At 39.7% G+C, this 19,035-nt stretch overlaps 1 protein-coding gene across 6 annotated transcripts in view; it reads right to left on the reverse strand.

The window, feature by feature from the left end:
- ANKRD17 (ankyrin repeat domain 17) overlaps positions 1–19,035 on the reverse strand; it is a 75,110-nt gene that overhangs the window by 17,063 nt on the left and 39,012 nt on the right. For 3 of the 6 annotated variants that reach the window (XM_042796598.1, XM_042796600.1, XM_042796601.1), the window contains exons 12-21: positions 18,033–18,160; positions 17,416–17,559; positions 16,726–16,828; positions 14,433–15,188; positions 6,722–6,870; positions 4,914–5,025; positions 4,590–4,735; positions 2,409–2,551; positions 1,355–1,568; positions 138–313 (exon numbers count right to left, since the gene is read on the reverse strand). In XM_042796598.1, coding sequence (XP_042652532.1) covers positions 138–313; positions 1,355–1,568; positions 2,409–2,551; positions 4,590–4,735; positions 4,914–5,025; positions 6,722–6,870; positions 14,433–15,188; positions 16,726–16,828; positions 17,416–17,559; positions 18,033–18,160 — 2,071 coding nt within the window. The remainder of the gene's footprint in view (positions 1–137; positions 314–1,354; positions 1,569–2,408; positions 2,552–4,589; positions 4,736–4,913; positions 5,026–6,721; positions 6,871–14,432; positions 15,189–16,725; positions 16,829–17,415; positions 17,560–18,032; positions 18,161–19,035) is intronic. The other 3 variants (XM_042796599.1, XM_042796603.1, XM_042796602.1) reach the window with 3 other exon arrangements.

The following is a 19,035-nucleotide window of genomic DNA, read 5'->3' on the forward strand; positions in this document are numbered from 1 at the left end:
CAGACACAGAACCTTTCCCATTTCTTCATCTACAGTGTACACTGGGAAATATTATTGTACATTAGGAAAGATTAGTCTAACTAAGACCCTATTCAAGATGGTTTTTTTCCCAGTCAGCACACTTACAAATACAGTACCTGCTAATGAGAAGCTCACAGAATTTGTAGTGCCCTTTGTCTGCTGCAATGGTTAAAGCTGTATCTCTTGAAGAAGGTACTGGAGGAGCATTTACGTCTGCACCTTTGTCCAGCAGAACTCTGCCCACTTCTGCATACCCACCAGAAGCTGCTTCCATTAACGGTGTGAGACCAGTCTAAGACAAGCAAACCGAAAAAATAATTTATAAAATTATTTTTATAAAATAAAAAATTTATTCCAACTTCCAGCAACATACTCCTAGTTCTGGTGTACAGATTCCAATTGTTACCTGGCCAGTTTTATAACTGCTTACATATAACTGCTTAGCAGCATTTTGAAGGCGAGCAAAACTTCAGCTGACTCAAGAAGAGCTTTCACTGAGCAGCACAGTGCAGAGCTGCCCTCTGCTGCTGCACACTGTCAAGAGGGATTCAAAGCCCACTGCTCTCCATTTCTCAGGAGTGACCCAACCAGCCTTCAGGGGATGAGGATCGCCAGCATTAAGTCCCATAAAGTGCCCTTGTTTTTATACAGGCGATGTAAATCACATCTCCTATATTCATTACGAGGTTCTACACAGCAACATCCAGAAAGCACTGGGCTAGGCCAAGGGGACATGGAACTTTGGCAAGAATACCTAGCAGCAATCAGGACTGCGTGGGTCCTTTTGAGCTCCTCTGTGGCAACCATTACGTACACTGGAAAAGGAGAACAGAATGCCACATTTGCAGGGGGTCTCTTTTTTCGCCCCCTCAATATTGTAGCCATTTTTTTTTAAGTGAACAGCCTTTTCCTAAAGAGTTTGGGTCAACTGACAGACTCCCAAGCACACATATCCCCCTCCAATTCTGCATCACCACTGTGGATATAAGCAGCTGGCCAGACAGAATAGATTAGACCATGAGCATACCTAGGCCAAGATTCTAGCTATTTTGGAATACATTAAAACCTTTTATTTTTATTACTAGTCTTATGATTGTAAGCACCTGAAGATTAATTAAGGCTTCAGAAGAAACAGTTATTTTTTGATGAACTCTCTAACCACCAAAATACTAGCCCTTAAGTGCAGCCATTATTTTTCTCTTCAGTGTATGGGTCTGTTAACTGAACTAGAGAAGTTAACTTGCACAAAAGGCAAGAAAACCAGGTAACCACAGGGAAGTGATGACCCACAAGCATCTCTTTTTGTAGACTTATTCAGCTATTTGCTCCTTACCTTAGCTCTATGTTCCACATTAGCTTTTCTATCAAGCAGCAGGCTAACCACTTCAGTTCTCCCTTGGAAACAGGCCAGCGTCAGTGCTGTATTCCTGTTGGTCTCTATCTGGGCATTTATATCAGAGCCCATGTCCAGTAAGAGCTTGACAGCAGCAGTGTGCCCATTCATGGCCGCCAACATTAAGGGAGAAATGCCTAATTTGCTACCAGTTCTGAAAGAGAAAAGAAAAAAAAAAACAAAACAAAACAAAACAAACAAAAAAAAAAAAACAAAAAAAAAAAAAAACAAAAAAAAAAAAAAACAAAAACACGAATCAAGAAACTTCTTTAAATCACAATCATATTTCTGAAATGACTTTACCAAAACAGGTGGAAGTAGAGTACATAAAGACCAAAAAAATCGGCTACACAGCAACTATTATCAAAACTGTAAGAGGTTCCCCATAGTAGCATTGCTTAGTACAAATATTTCTAATTAGCTACACTATGCATGTTGCCTTTTAATTGCTGTAAATTTAAAGGCATCTCTTATGAGTAGTGCAACTTTTGCTTGGACTTTTCATTTGGCTCGTGCAGTGCACAACTGAGCTATTTTCTACCTCCCAATGGATGCAAAAGCATTACATACATGCATATGCACATAGAAAAAGCCTTCTTTAAACTACACAGGGAAAACAAAGGGATAAACAAAACACATGCATTTCCCTCACATAACCCACAACTAATTTCAATCCACCAGGCCTAGCAGAGCAAAAAGAAAGATTTCAATCTTTGACAACAAATGACTCATACGATACAGGAAAGAAGCTAATAAAATACACAGAGGGAGATGGAAGTTGAAAAAGCATTAGAAACTCACAATCAAACCTTTAATTTTTATCTTAAGGGGAAAGAAGTCTACTACAAATTCAACAATGCATTGGTTGTTATCATGTAAGAATAGTAAGATTTTGCTCCACACAGTTGTCAAGTTGTTAGGAAATCCTTCTGGAAAGGGTAAAATCTCAGAACACTACAAAAACCATGAGAGTAGTTGTGGAAAGGGAACTTGCCTGGAATTTATTTCTGCCCCAGCATTTAGCAAAATCTTGATAATGTTCACGTAGCCACCAGAAGCAGCGAGGCTTAAAGGTGTGTAATCAGAAACATTCCTGTGTTCTTTGTTTGCCCCTCGAGCTAGCAGCAACTCTACGACCTGCAGTGTTGTAAGAAATAACATCTGGTTTTCTCCAGAACTTGCAAATCTACCCAACGCAAATGTTTTTGAAGCCTAAATATACCGTTGACATCTTCCAACAGTAAGAAAGCAATTTTACTTAGTTGCTTCCCTCCACTCCTCACCCCCATCAACAGATGCAGCTGTCACTATGTCCCCAAAGCCACTGTAAAACTTTCTTTAAAAATCAATCATGATCATTCATTAACATGCTTAAACCATTCATACCAAATTGTATAACATAGCAAAAAAAAAAAAAAAAAAGATATTCTTATGATTATTTCAGCCATCTTTGAAGACTGCCAAAACCAGAGATCCTGTTTGAATACAGTGTACAAGTAAAGTCTTGCTTTCTGCCCTCTCCCATTTTAACGCTCAGATCACTATCAAGTTTAGAACTCATCCTCAAACTGAAGCTGCAGAGCAAACAAGAAAGCAGGTGCATGTTTTTATCTTATGTTCTCTGTTTGCACCATTACATCGAACTGTACACAGAAATATCATGCAAGAGACATTAGAAAAATTAACATTTGCATCCCTGCTGGTTTTCTCTGCACATTAAGAAAAACAACACATGTACTTCTGTCATTATTCCTTCCTTACAGATACATTTACAACCCATTCACAGCTTCCCAACATTCTACATGAAGCTTACATTCTGCAGTGAAGTTTCTGCAGAAGACTTGACAAGAAACTGGTCTAGCAATGTAAAATCAAAATGAACACTGAGGTGAAAACCCACTGTGTCATCCCCAGTGCAATGTTTAATTTGCTCCACTTTCAGCTTTTAAGTGTAAAATGTGTTTAGATTAGACCTGCACAATTGAAGCCAAGAGCTTTTCATTCAGGATATCTTCCCATGAAATCATAGGACAAACATACTGTCAAACACAAAAACCAGGGTGGGAGGGCATCCCGACATCCTCTCTACTGCCCAAAGCCCAGTGTTTTGCCATCTTTCTTCACAAAAAACATGGAAGAAAACATGATGCACACCTCCAAGAAATACTGTTTGAAAAACACCGATCAATCCAATCTCTGAAAAGGTAAGTGTAAATTCACTTTTGTTGTATGAGGTTGCTGGCCAGAAAAGCTGCTACAACACTTAATAAAAAGCAGGCCTTTCCCATCACCAGAGAGCATGTGATTGTCACTGCAGCTAATCCCCCCAGTGTCTGAAATCTTCTGGATGGCACTAAAAACAGGCCAGAAGAGCAGCTAATTTTCAGTAAGATTTTGTCTAGGGAAGTGACCACCTTTTAAATGCCACAGTATCACTGCTACAGCAACCTGCAGAAGTGGGAGAGGTGTCTCTAATCTCATTAATTACCAGATGACCACAGAGGACAGTGATCCTACACCACATTATACAGCTTCCACTGTGGCTCTTGAAATCCAAATAGCAGAACCACTAGCAAAATTATACACTTAAGATTTGTAACCGCCATTAGGAAAAAGAAAATTGGAACACAGATTTCATAATTAAGTCACAGAACACAGTACTTCACATCACATTTTAAAAAACTTCCCTTATGTGTACTTTTGATCGATAATTTGAAAAATGTTCTTTGTGTTTTTAGTCAGAGACACTGGAGTCATCTGCAGTATTCCAATATCCTATGGCCTATAGAGAATCCATTAGAAAACCCTCTTGGCTCATATGAAACTGATTCGTGTCTAACTCCAGCTTCTCAACAAGAACACTCAAGGCATTCACTTCCATATCTATATCTAATTATGCTGCTAAAAGCCCCATAATGTACCACCAGTGACTACAGTCATAAGGTCATCTGCATGTCACTGGTCCAGCTTATAAAAAGTGAAAAAGCAGTCTAAGAAAGACACGCTGCAATGTGTAACTTAAAAATCGTGAAGATCTTCCCATCCTTTTTAAAACATGCCATCCTGAAATAGAATGGCATATTAAGTTACTGTAACTCCTTTGGAAGATAGCTTTAGTATGCTGACACAACATGTAATCTACGCACTGTTCTTGAAGACTTAAGTTTTACTTTACCTCTTGCCTCCCTCCTGAACAAGCCAAAGACAAGGGAGTGTCCTTGGTTCTCTCAGACTGGGCTTCAATATCAGCTCCGTTATCCAGTAAGATTTCAACAACACCCACATGTCCAGCTGTAGCAGCCAAAATAAGTGGAGTAAACCCTGAAATGAAAAAAGATGTCTGAAGAGTCCACATTCATAGCTGAAGTTTATGTGACAAATTAAACCACCAGAAAAGCAAGCCTAAAAACTTCACATAAAGACTATGCTTATTGTGTATTTATTTAGTGATACACTGGAAAACCAGAGAGGGTCTGTACTGCCATAGTGAGATACCTACCTTTCTTATCCCTGTGTTCAATATTAGCTCCTCTCTCTAGCAGTGTTTGTACTAGTTCTTCGTGGCCACCAGCACAAGCAAGTGTCAATGCTGTGTCGTGATTACTCTCAGTCTAAAAGAAACAGACATCGCATACACAACAAGATAAATATTTTCTTTTTCAAGTATAACTCCTGTTATATTACCTATTAGCCCAAGCATGACTATACCTGTGACAAAATAAAAAGCTTCTGCAAGTTTAAGACATGTCTACTGATTACCTCACAGTTGTATTTTGTATTTGAGTCCATAACAGGATTCTACTTCTCAGGTCAGCTCTGCTGGGAGATTCAAGAACAACTCCCGACCAGAACTGAGACTTCATTTGTGTTTTGCCAACTAGATCAAATTCTTTACCACTGCCTGACTGTGACCTTTAGACAGTATAATGAAGATAAAAATTCTATCTTTAATTCTTAAACCTTGAGCTAAACCAAAGAGGGAAAAATTCCCAATTTCACCACTACTGTTGCTGAAGCCTCTGAACAGTAGAAATCAGCTACAGCGAGTCCACAAATCACAGTAATCAAAGAAGAACTAAACAGCTGAAAATATAAAGAAGTCTTTGAGCTTACACTCTGCTTTCAAGTTTTTTTCCCTTCAGAGCACTCCTACACTGTCTGCAAGTGAGCATTTCTAGGGGTCAGTAGTTCTCAGTAACAGCAGAGAGACTTTATCAGCCTTGATTCTGCTTACGAAACAATGTGCATTTAATTTCTCCGTGTTGCCAGGGCCCATGAAATGACCACCACAGCATCCTGTTTGAAAGAGCAACTGAGAAACTCAGAGGACTACTGGCACTGTTACTTACAGCACAGGGACTGACTAAAATGACATCTCTCCAACAACAACAAAACAAAAACATCCAAAACCCACAAACACATTTCCTAGCTACTATGAGAGCTTAGATTTACTTCATTATGACTCTGAGTAGTTGGTAACTTTTCACAACGCTGATCTGCACTGGTGTCTACCAGCTAACAAGGCTGGCCAGGTTACGGCAAGAGCTCCCAGACATGGCCACAGCAGAAACCAAGCCAGGTGCCACAAGCCCTTGAAGTAACCCAGACTGGGCTTCCAAATGTTTCTCTCCCTTTCTCCACAACCATCTCATGCCTTTCCTCCTCTCCATACTGCCAACATCTTCGCCGTATTCTCTATAGTCTAGAGCTATGCATATACATATTCTAGTTAGTAAATGTGTGCTTTTTTTTGCAATGGGCAGTCAGCTGTAAGTCAATATAAAGTTGACCTTTTTAAAATTACATTCTATACAGAAATACCTTTTCTTTAGTGGAAATGAGAGCTTGTATTATCTCCTCTTGTTAAAAAAAATACAGAAATTATTACTTCAATACTTTCATACTTCTATCAAGCTGGGTGACCGCTGGCCAACAACTTCTAGCACAACCAGAAAAAAAACAGCTTGCAACATTTGAAGGCTTATTTTTGTCTTGGGACATCAGGCCACAAAAAATAATTAAATTCTGTCAGAATACAACTTTTCTGTTTCTCATAATCACTCCGACAACAAAGAAATAAGCAATAGAAGTGTTTAGTCACTCAAAGACCTTCTCTTTTGTTCAGCAAGAGCACAGAGGAAAGTGGGTTACCACTCTCCAAGGAGTTGTACAGGATTTCTAAACACAGAAATTCAAGTCTCTAGAACCAATTCATTATACAGAGCTGTTTACTGTTGTTGAATTATTCAGGATGCAGAAGCAAAATAACTTCACACGTCTGTGCTGCAGTGACAGCTGCAGGCTTACCTGTGCATCGATATCTATAGCAGGGTAGATTGGTAGCATGGCTGAAGGAGAAATGATAGGACTCGGAGTTGGCGTCTGAGGTTGGGAGACAGAAGTTGCAATGCTGTGGGTAGGAGTGTTTGACATTGCAGATGCTCTTCCGCTCACTGCTGTTGAACAGAATAATTACACTTAGTAAAAGCAAAGCACTTCACTTCAAAAGCTTAACGTGTCAATAAATGGACAGTGGGATATAACTCCCACTGACAGACAGAACTCCCTAAAAACTTTGTTTTCCACAAATACGTATTCTCCACACATTTAACCCGATCTCTGAACTTTCAACTCTTTGAATTTAACAACTATGAAAAAGGTTAACTGTATTCAATCAAAGAAATAGGTAAGTATCAGATTGGCATGTATTCTAGAAGCCCACCACAAGAAAAAAAAAATTATTTTTCTTTTAAATCAAAGATCTTTCCTACAAGTCAGCCATTATTTGGACCAGGAGTTCCGTACCTTTAGAAGCAGGACTGCAGAATAAATCCAATCAATTGGGTATCTATGCAATTTTCTTAAAATAAAGATTCTCATTAAAAGTCTGTCCAACCTTCACCTCCGACCCCTTCCCACCACCCTCCTCCCCCCCAAACATAAAAAAGCAACAGTGCTAGCGTCAGGATGCTCACATGGCAAAATTTGTTGAAACCAGAGGAGTGGAAGCTTCTTAACAACCATTTTACAGAACCTTTGGTCAAGGTTGTTAGGATAAGCAAAATGTAAAACCATTGTACAGTTGATGATGGTGCATTGACATGACACAAAATAGCACTGACTGTCACATTTCCCTGAAATTCACTTCATACATATAATGTTTAGAAGTACAAAGCAAACTTTAATACAGAAGAGGCTTTGGGGAAAGACTTTAATTTTCCTACTTGTTTGTTTTATCTTTGTTTTCCTTAAAAGAACACAGTATCTTTGTCCCTGACATTTCTCCAGTATTTCTACAGACCTTTATCAGGTGTGATCAGCAAAAGAGAAAGTACAGTACTGTAAACTTCTGTCAAGTTGACAAAAACAATTTTAACTGCAAAATGGAAGAAATGCAGTTTCCATATACTGTCAGTGTTCAGCTAGTACACACCACCAAGTAACGTTGTGGAACATCTCAATAATGTCCTTTATCCCCAACTTCTCATGTCTGGTCCATTTTTCAAAGAGGTTTAATAATCAGCCATGTCCCTAAGTGCCAGCCATTGATAATTAGCTCCTATGTTTAACCTCAAGTGGTAAGTTTTTCAACAGATGCCACAAAAATGGTATCCTAACACACCATTTTCTGTACTCCTTCCTCTGGAAGGCAGCTATGTTTTTTATTCATTACTGATTTAATTTCTGGACTTCCTATAGCAAATCCCAGTAAGGAAGCTAATATACATCACTGAGAGAAACAAAGCACCCCCCAACTTACAAAAATATTATTAACTTTATATTGAAGAGTAAATCAAGATTCAAACTCCCTTGATCTTTACATTAGAGTGTCTTTTGAAAACTCTTCTCATGCAACAAATCACACTAGGTATGGATTAAAAGAAGCATACAGAAGCTAAGCCAAAATACTCTGACATAAGGTCAAAACCTATTACTTAAGGGAGTTCTGTATAGAGGAGAACTAACCAAAGATCAGAACACAGTAACATTCAGTGGAGCATCTAATTTAAACTCATCTCACTCCTTATTCCGACTGTAAATTAGAGATATAACCTAAAACCATAGCTTCAAATTAGTTTCATATAAAAGTATAAGAAGTTGTGAGTTTCAACTCCTGCTCTCCTCTTCATATATATAGTCAGAACAAGTAACCTTGAAAAACTAACATATTTACCCTCTTCCTATAAGTTCAAAGAGAAAGTTAAAGCAGCATAAAACAATAATGGAATTATAAAGGATTATGGTTCTTGACTCTCAGATCTAGTCCAAAAGAACCCAATAAAGATGGTAAAATGGACTGGAAACTAACCAAATATGTTTAACTCAGATGATATAAAAGCACAATCATCAAATAATCCACACATGAAAAAAGTTAACCCTGCTACAGTAGCACATTTATTTTCAACAGTTGCTGTGAATTACTGCTGTAGTCCCCAATATGCAGTTTGGGGATCATCTGCTATATTACAGGAGGCACTATGAAAGTTCCTAGACTCTAAAAAAAATAAAAAATAGTCAAGGTGGTTAGGAAGATGTCTTTTCAGGTGAAGTCTGTTTTTTTGATACCAATGGTGTTACAGTGAGGGGGAAGAAAAAAAAACAACCAACCAACCAAAATCCCCAGAAGACATGTTTAAAAGCCAACATCCCTCTTCCCACAAGAAAGAAAACTTTTAATGTACAACCAATATATAAATGTTTTTATGCATGCTAGTAGAGGAGAATATGCATGTTGACTTACAGTTCTCATATTAAACATATTTCAGGTGTTGTTCATCAATAATTCAGACCAGTATAGTTCATATCCCTACAGCACATTTCACCAAGATAAGATGGCTAACGACTTTGATTGTATTTATTTCAACATCACCTGTGCAGAGCTCAAATTTGAAAGGAACATGCCAAGGGCAATGAAAAAAATCTTTACAGTGTCCAAACAAAAATACTGGAAGTTTTCAATAAGCCAAAATATTTCAACTAAGCCAGAATGTTTTCACAACAGTCTTGAGCAGTGAAAAGAGCAACCAACTAGCTTGGATCATCACATCCAAGTGCACAAACAGTCAAAGGTTTGTCTTTCCCCTCCACCCCTCCATCTACTCTAATGGACCAGGGGCAAAATTTAACTAAAAATCTGTACTTCAACATTAAAGCATCGCTGCTTCGTGCCTGTGATAACGAAGTCTTCAAAGCTAGTTCATTATTAGAATATTTTAGTATATACATGACTTGGTACGGGACCAGCTACCAGTCTTAATCACATTATGAAACGAGGTCAAGATTCTTTGTCAGAATACATCTCTCCAAGCACCATTTGACTATTCTAGCTGAAGTCTTTGTTTGGATATTAGACAACCAGTTTCGTGCTTACTGATAATTAGGAGCATAGCTGCTCTTCATACTGACTCCTTTCTAGACATCTCAACTTTCTCTTAGCTTCAATTAAAAAAAAAAAAAAAAAAAGTACATCCTCACAGCTTCACCCTCCAGAGAAGCATTTCGCTCTACAAACGCAGCCCCAGTAACAGAGGAGGAAAGAAAACAGCCAAGCTGACAAATTGAATAACCTGAAAACTAAGAGAACATACTTAACATTTGAGCCAATGGTATTTTTTCCTCACTGATCTACATGTCCTAAATCAGAATGTATGTCTGGAAAAAAAGCCTGACATTTTAAAAGACACATGGGGTTGTTCAGGATGTTCAAGTCTGCTGCTTCCTTGAACACTTTGTATTTTCATTAAGTGCAAGATATTACAGAAACCAAGCACCTTTATAATCCCATTTCATCTTTACATCAACCATTAAGTTTCTTACTAATGTTGTCTGACTGTGGGCACAGCATTCTTCTTACACAGTTAATTCCTTATCTCCTGTAACATCAACAGTAGATGTGTAAAAGAACTGTTTCACATTACATTGCAATAAGCCAAGATGAGGGACCAAAAAAGAAAAAGTCACAAGAAATATATTAGATAACTCAGCTTCTTCCAACTTGTTTCAAGCCAACTCAGAAGGCTTGTTCTACATCAGTTTCCTCTCCTCTGCCCCCAATTTCTCTGTAGTATCTTAAGTTATTAAAAGCTATGTTCCTGCCACACATGCTCAAAAGCAACACGGACCACCTGAGATGCGTAACATGCCTTGAGTTACAAGAGTCAAAGTTGTGTCCTCAATTCAAATACAAACATACAGCATTGCTTCTATGCACTAACAGCTCCATGGACGAAGCCTGAAAACCACACCACACCTGCAAGTCTTGATTATTAGTTACAGTCTGGAAGGCAGACTGTCACAGGCTCAGTCCCACACAAACCCAGCTGCCTGGCAATAGATGGAAGTCTCTTAAGATTCCACGTACAAAAGTGTAAATGCATTTACCATCCATTTGCAAGAACAGTGGAGCCGTGGTCAGCAACCAATTGTAGTTACACCAGTGCACAAATGCTCGCAGCCTCAGTTTTCTGCAGCTCCTGTATGGGTGGCAAGTGGGACAGAACTTCCCAATTTTTCTGTGATGCCGGTGCTCTACAATTATTTTTTCAGTACTGAGTTTCTGCGAAGAACCTCCAGTTAATGCATATTCTTTCCTACATATTAATTTAGAGAGTCACAGTTAAAACTGGCTCATCCCACAAAGTAGCTTCCAGGAATTAATCCTATCAAGTGCTTCAAGATTCCTGAAGTTCTTTGTGAGGCTTTGTTACTGGACATACACGTTAAAATAGTTACCATTTTAAAAAAAGTTTTCTATTAAAAAAAGCATTTTTTTCTTTATATCCTTAACACATCATTTAACATATTTAATGTTTTAATTCAAGAGTTACGTAACTAACCCTAAAAAACACTTTCATTCACTAGCCTCAACAGCAAGAAAGAACTTCTTCAACTTCTGAAGCTAAAGAGTGAACATTTTGCTTGCCATCAATTCCAGCAGGATCAGAAAGCAGCCCAAAGTTAACACTGAAAGATTATTTACTACTTCAATTATCCTACTTCTTTCTTTAAAAAAAAAACACAAAAACAAAAACAAAAACAAACCCAAACCCCTCACCTTGCTACATTCTCTTCACTGTTTCCAGGCAAATTGAGAAGAACTCTGGTAACAGCAATTAGCTTCTCTAATAGCAAAGAACCCTGGCTCTGAAGTCCCAGCAACAGCACTCAACCCCTACAGCAATATCCACCCATGTCTTATACTCACCTCTGACAAATACCAACATTTGAACAACTGGCCTTGTTTTAACCAAGTCCTTAAAAAGGATGTAAAAGTTGAACTCATTGTTTGTAACCAGTTAAGCACAGACATAAACATTAGATAAAGTTTGCATAGTCAAGGTGAAACTTGTCACCAGTGCTGCAAGCCACAGCTCTAATGGAACTAAAGTAAAGTCGCCTCAGGATCAGAGACTTAAATCTACGGGAATACTCTAGAGGGTTCCTATTAAAGCAACACACAAAGCTACTGATAAAACATTTAGCTGCTGCTTAAATGTTCTGCGTTGCATTGGGCCCATTTCACCTCCACATTAACTTCTGACGTGGATTCACGCTGGTACTTAAGTTGTCCTCTCGGGTCTGTGTCTGCTCTCGCTTAAAAAACCCTAAAATTAGCCACTTCACAGAAAAGCAAAAATGGAATTTCACCTGTGCTGCCTTTAATAGGCTTGACACAAATACCTTCCAGAGCACAATTTGCTGGGTGATGAGTGAGAGCAGCCCTGCAGAGGAGGACTTGGGAGTGTTGGTGGATGGAAAACCGACTGTGAGCTCACAGCCCAGAAAGCCAACTGCATCCTGGGCTGCACCAAGAGAAGTGTGGCCAGCAGGGCCAGGGAGGGGATTCTGTCCCTCCACTCTGCTCTCATGAGACCCCCCCCTGCAGTGCTGGGGCCAGCTCGGGGGCCCCCAACAGCAGAAGGACCCGGAGCTGCTCGAGCGGGGCCAGAGGAGGCCACGGAGATGCTGGGGGGGCTGGAGCAGCTCCCCTGGGGGGCCGGGCTGAGAGAGTTGGGGGGGTTCAGCCTGGAGAAGAGAAGGCTCCGGGGAGCCCTTCGGTTTTAAACTGAAAGAGGGAAGATTTAGATTAGAAATAAGGAAGAAATTCTTCCCTGTGTGGGCGGTGTGACACTGGCCCAGGGTGCCCAGAGCAGCTGTGGCTGCCCCCTCCCTGGAAGGGTTCAAGGCCAGGTTGGACGGGGCTGGGAGCCCCCTGGGCTGGGGGAAGGGGGCCCTGCCCGGGGCAGGGGGGGTGGGACTGGATGGTCTTTAAAGTTCCCTTCCAACCCAACCCCTCCTGTAATTCTATGAACTTAGACATCATTTCCAATTGTGCATGTGCATGCACATGCTAAGAACTGGGATTAAGTAGTACAAAAACAGTCACTCAAGTACACATTGGAAAGACCCGACTTTTCCAAAAAGGCATGCATGAGCATTTGGGTACGTGGCAGATGATCTAAAGTCGTAGATTCTGAAGATCTTCTATGCAGTTAAACAAATAACAAATATCCTAACTCAAAATTTAAGTTTTACTGCTACACAAAGTGCATTGCACGGATTCTTCATAAGTCACCAAGAACTGTAACTATCCCATCTCTGGAACTGAATAGCTGTTATTGTTACGTATCTCAGCAGCTCTAAGTGAGAAATCTTCACTATCAATGCATGATGGACAGTTTCATCTACTTTTTCATGTATCCACTTTGGTTTTTATCCACTGACAGGTTCCAATTTGTATGTCTAGGCTTCAATTCTAATACCAGAGTTTTAGAAAAGAGTTTCTGTAGCTCCTGTAAATTTCAATAATTTTTAATGAGGGTTTGCCTGAACATCAGGTTACTCATTAGTTGCCTACTTTGAAAAGGGTTGTTCCAAGTATTTTTAAACAATCACCACCTGGTATTTTTAGCCACCTCTATATCTTCTAATCACTCTGCACTACTATTGTACTCCAATAACTTTTGCAGTACATGCAGGACCAGCTCCACCCATCTGGGCTAAAACATTCCCAGAGCTGCTTCTCCTCTGGCAGATGCCCCTCATCCTAACATGCTTTACAAAGCAGACTTGTCAAAATAGACAGGAAAAAAACCAAAACAAAACAAAACCACACAACAAAAGCTCATCACCTTAACCCAGAGCACCTCAGAAAATTTTCAGAGTGACATGACTTTTTTAACACTATGTCCTAACAGTTAACCTGTATTCATCTAAGTAAATGATTTTTTTACAGGACTTTAACATGGAAACAGGATTAAGTGCAACTCAAGCAGGTGTAAAGAAAAGGAACACTAGCAACTCACATTTCCTATAGTATTTAAAACCTGTTGCGTTATTTTCTTTTACTACTTAGGTCTTAAAAGACTGATGTCACTCTGGGTAAAGAATTCTCTGAAGCAATTAAGAAGAATTTGATAAGGCTAGATTTGGTTTTCGCCAGCAAAGCAGCCATTTTTATGGAGTAGACATTTTTAAAAGTTATAGGATTATCTTTGTTTCCCCAACAGAAGTAAAAGCTTCCAATAGGTATACTACTGAAGGCCAACTAGAGTGGCTCTCATTCAAAACTCAAGCCTACAGGTTCCTTACACATTACAGGCTTGATGTGATGCTACAGTTGCTCAAAGGGTATTCTGGGTGCTCCAAGGCAGTTCTCAGTTACCTAGTCCGAAGTACTAACCAGGATCGTGAATATGTTGTTCCTGAGCTACGAAGAGGCCGAAATAGAACTGTTACACCCTAGCACGTCCCCCCACCAACTATGAAGAGTTAAAAATGCCACTTCTGACATACCAACCTGACAAACAGGCACCAGTTAGCTCAACAAAAGGAAAGGCAACCCTGCAAATTGAAAAGTTAAAACTAGTTTTCTGAACTCCTCAAGATGGGGAGCAGTAGGCTAGTGGCACTTGCTGTAGAGCTAGCGGGAATACACAAACACACACACACAAAGAAGTGGACATACCCTCAACTGGTCAAGCAAATATTATACCTGCTCATAACAATATAAACCCACCTGCCATGATGTCATCCAGCGTGTCATTGAGCGTCTGAGCAGGGCTGGCTACCATTAACCCTTGCTGTGTTTCTGTCAGTATTCCTTGCCCCAGCCCTGCTAGTTGTGCTTGGCCCAATACTGGCTGTCCAACTATAACACCTTGCAGTTCTGTAAGATTTGCGATGGACCCTGGAGGTAAGGAACCTGCTGCCAGAGGCAAAGCTTGTGGCATCGCCAGAGGCTGAATTGGTGCAAAACCCGTCTGCGCAGCAGCTTGCTGAGGATCATCTTTAAGCAAGATGGGGTCCACTTGCTGTAATCGTGCATAGTCTCCCTCTGAGAGTTGTTCTCCTACCCCAACAGGAGTCAGTAGTCCCAGATGCTGGCAAGACTGTTGCTGCTGCTGCTGCTGTAGCTGAATTCTTTGCGCTTTTACCTCTAGATATTGCTTTTTTAGCTGCTGCTGAGTTTTCAGCTGTAACTCTCGCTCCACTTTCTGCAGTTCCTCCAAAATCTTTTGCTTCTTCTGAATTTGTTCCTCTCTCGTTTTGTTCAGCTCCTCAATCTTCTCTTTGGTGAGCTGGTCAGCGTGTGCCAATTCCAGGGACTGCAGCTGAGCATTCTTCTCTATGGCTTCTTTTATCCTCTGCTCCAGCTCTGTCAACTTGCCCTGAGCCTCTTCTACAATGCTCTCTGGAGACTGATTGGTGATGTAACCCTGTACATCCTGGTTGTTTGCTGGCAAATGACTGCTGGACTTTTGTTTAGAAGCAGCTGTGTGAAAAAGAAACCCCCTCAGAACCAATGGAAGTGCATATGAATGGCATCCTCATTATAGAGCTACTGCTGGGATGCTAAATGGCCAGTTATGCACCAAGACACAGCACCCACAGAAGGTCAGCGTGTACTCTAAGGCCCTCAAAGAAAACTGTATCTTTCACTAACAATTTTAATACAGCAGTCAGACTGCAATTTAACAGTACAGATTACTGTGCATACATTCCAAATAACCCTGAGCTACGTTGACATATTTACTCCAACAATTGTTATACTTTTGCCAAATGAAGCGATTGTCTCAAGCGCCGCTGTTATCAAGTGGTGCTACAAGATAAATGGGAACAAAAAGAAAGGATATGCTGTCTCTTTACTTGACGTTTTGTGCCTGGTATCGTGTTAAGACATAAACATATGGTTACAGCCCTGAAAGCACAGCAAAAGTGATGCAAAAACATCTCGAGGGACAGGTGACTTGTTCTAGGCCACCAGCTTTGTGAATAACTTGGTACATTTTAGGAAGCACTACACTTTCTAGGACTACTGAATCCTTTCACTACAGGTATCCAGCTTTGCTCAGTTGACAAACAGCGCTAGAACCCAGGACAGTCATTTATATTTAACAGGATCTAACAGGGTATGTTTAGCCACTACGTTTTATCCATAGCAGACATGATTTTGCCTGTGTCAAAACTCAGCTCTCTGCCCAGGCAAGGCAAATATTTCAGCCTTCCTGTAAGAATGAGCGATGGACTCATCCAATTCATCTTTTATGAAGAAGTCCACAGTAACACAGCTGACATGGTCTGCCATACCAGTTGGAGAAGGAACAATCAGTTAATTTTGAAGGGCGAAAGACAAATCAAAACTCAGGATTTGAGTCAGTGGAGGTGCCCAGTTTCTTCCAGTCATCCTCGCTGTATTTCCAGAACAATACAAGTGTACACACAGTATTAATTTTATGACATGCACGCCTGTATTTGCACTATTGCTGATCCTTGATAAAAATTGTTTTGGAAGAGAATTCTTTAGTACACAAAGCTTTAAGTGTCAAAATAGCAATATCAAAATAGATGCAAATTTAGTCCTAGGAGGACCTGAGCCACATCAGACTAAATATTTTATAGTACAAGAAATTCCGCCTTCAATCAAGTTAGTCAAACCCACTCCAAGACTACTATCCTAAGTAAACACAAGTTATCAAATCAACTACGATATGGAAATTAACAGTTTTTACAACTTGCATTATCAAGCTTATACAGGCTTCTGGGTGACATTTTGCATCCAATATGTCAGACTAATATGTATTTTAACATATTTACTTAGGCAGATTTCTTGATGCTTTATGATTACAGGGTTAGATGACTGACACTTCATATTTGGCAGATAAGCAAATCCTTAAAAAAAAAAAAAAATTGCAGTTTCCTTGACTGAATCCATAAACACTCTTCATAGGTACTACTCTGCTAGAAGTGCAACCCACTATCTTCTACCTTGGAAGGATATTTAGAAAATAAGCTCCAGAACTAAGACTGACCTTTATTTCTGATGGGAAGGGTTGTGGCGACATTAGCAGGGGGTTTGTCAGGCTCCTGGGGTGGGACGACCATGGGCAGCGCCTGCACTGGTACACGAGGAGCCTAAAATGTTGGATACTAACAGATTACTTATCTCATACTCTAATCTAATTATAATTCAATAGAAGGTAAACAAGACCTGTTAGGAAAACAGACTTTAACGGTGACTAATAACATTTAGTACTATTTTTAATATGCTGAGTTCAATAGTTAACAATTTGAGATCATCTGACTTCTATATACTTTGCATTTTTAACCTACAAAATTACTTCCCAAACAATACTCATCTCACCATGGTAGAGTGCTATACTATAGTAACGCAAATACAAGCCACAATGGGCTACAAATATAATGCTGCAGAGTCTCGTTAAAGCAGACCTTTTCACTTGCTGGGTTTTTTTTTTCCTCCCTATTTTTTTCCCAGTAATATTTATAGAGCTATAACAAGAACAATGAAAGCACTACACTGTAATGCTCAAAAGCATCTTCACCGTTTTCAGAACAGCTACAAGTAAATTTTCGGCGTGTTTACCTATAGTTCAGTAGTTCATGAAATGACATGACACTTCTCTTTAAACTCCTGAGTAACCTGCAAGAAGAAATGCAAAAAAGCCCCACGAATCCGCAGATAACCAGACCTTAAATCTTACCCTATTTAAATCATGGGATGGTGGGGTCAGCTGAGTAGCATCAGGTGGAGGAGCAGAAAGCAAGTTGTTTGGATAATCTAGAAGGTAACAAACCACGCTGGTATGACCACCTTTTGCTGCCTCTATTAACATGGTTGATCCATCCTAAATAGAGAAAGATCACAAGATTAGAAAACAACGTCTTCAAAACATGACAACACTTAAGCATTCTGGGAGACGCGATAGTACATGTTAAGATTGCTTTAATAAATATTCATTCAATCTGCAGTAAGTCCACATCAAAACTTAATGACTCTATTCAGTATTTCCAAAAAAACCTGGTACTTTTTTAAAATTTTCCTTCCTCTTCCACAGTTACGACCTTACAACAACTGGAGTGCAACCTTTACATTCATGGTCATCAACAGACCTTCTCTTAACTCCAACTTCTATAAATACGTTCATGACCATAATGCCTGCTGTGGAAATACCAGGTCTTGCATCTTAAATCTATTTAAATCGTGACATGTATTCTCTGCAACTGACCCAACAACAGGAGCAAATTTGCTTGGCTATTGCTAGTTTTAAGATTAATGAAAGACTACCTCAGAGGAAAATATGGTAGTTGAGTGACAAACCTTCAATCTGTGCGTAGGATCAGCACCATGAGCTAGCAGTAACTCCACAACTGCCAAATGACCTCCAGCACAGGCCAGCGACAACACTGTATGATCGTTGTTAGCTGTCGTCCTATTCACGTTTGCTCCTTCAAAAAGAGAAGGGGAAAGATTATTTTAAAATGTCTTCAACTCGGTTCTCCTCTACTAAAAGTGACAGGAAGTTAACTTTTTTCATAAATATGAAAACATAGTTCTCCATGGCTGCAGTCTTACAACTGATAAATTAAATCCAGCAGTCAACTATCAGTCATTAGAAGACCATTCAGCATTGCACATGTTACAAAGAAAGGCATCCCTACCTGGACTACCACTCCAAACTCACTGTTCAAATGGCTATGCTGCAAGTATGGAACACCACATACCAGGTGAACCTCTTGCTTTTAAATTTGTTGTGCCATGGCTATGCCTCTATTTTTTAAAAAAACACACACACACAAAGAAAACCCCAAACCAATCCAAACCAAACACCCCAACAAAAACAAACATGAAGATCCAGCACATGGATCCGAGCATCTTAACATCATAAAACAGCTGATTAATTTCAGCTCTGCTTTTTAAATCTACAATCTACACAGAGAAAATTATATCACGCTGGAAGTTTTATGCCAGTCCTGCTCCATACAAGGAAGGCACAAAAAACCCCCCATCAGTATCAGCTCAACAGAGAGAAATAGCAATTCTGAGCTGTCAACTCTATGCATTCAACAATGATGAAAGGCTGGAGCCCATAGTTCTGGCAATATCAAGGAGGTTATAGTCAAAACTTTGAAATAAACAGGCACTTGAAATTAAACTTCTGAAAAGGCAGTGCTCAAAAGCTGCACCACTGCCGTGGAGACACTACTGTTGCTACTTTTTCCAGGAATTAGACTGGTATATAACTATTTTTATAAGTAGCTGCAGTTCCCACTAATCTCACTCAAAACCAAAGGTGATTATTACTTGCCTAGTTTGAGAATCA

This window comes from Tyto alba, unplaced genomic scaffold (genome assembly GCF_018691265.1).
Source record: "Tyto alba isolate M040663 unplaced genomic scaffold, T.alba_DEE_v4.0 Super-Scaffold_23, whole genome shotgun sequence".
NCBI lineage: Eukaryota > Metazoa > Chordata > Aves > Strigiformes > Tytonidae > Tyto > Tyto alba.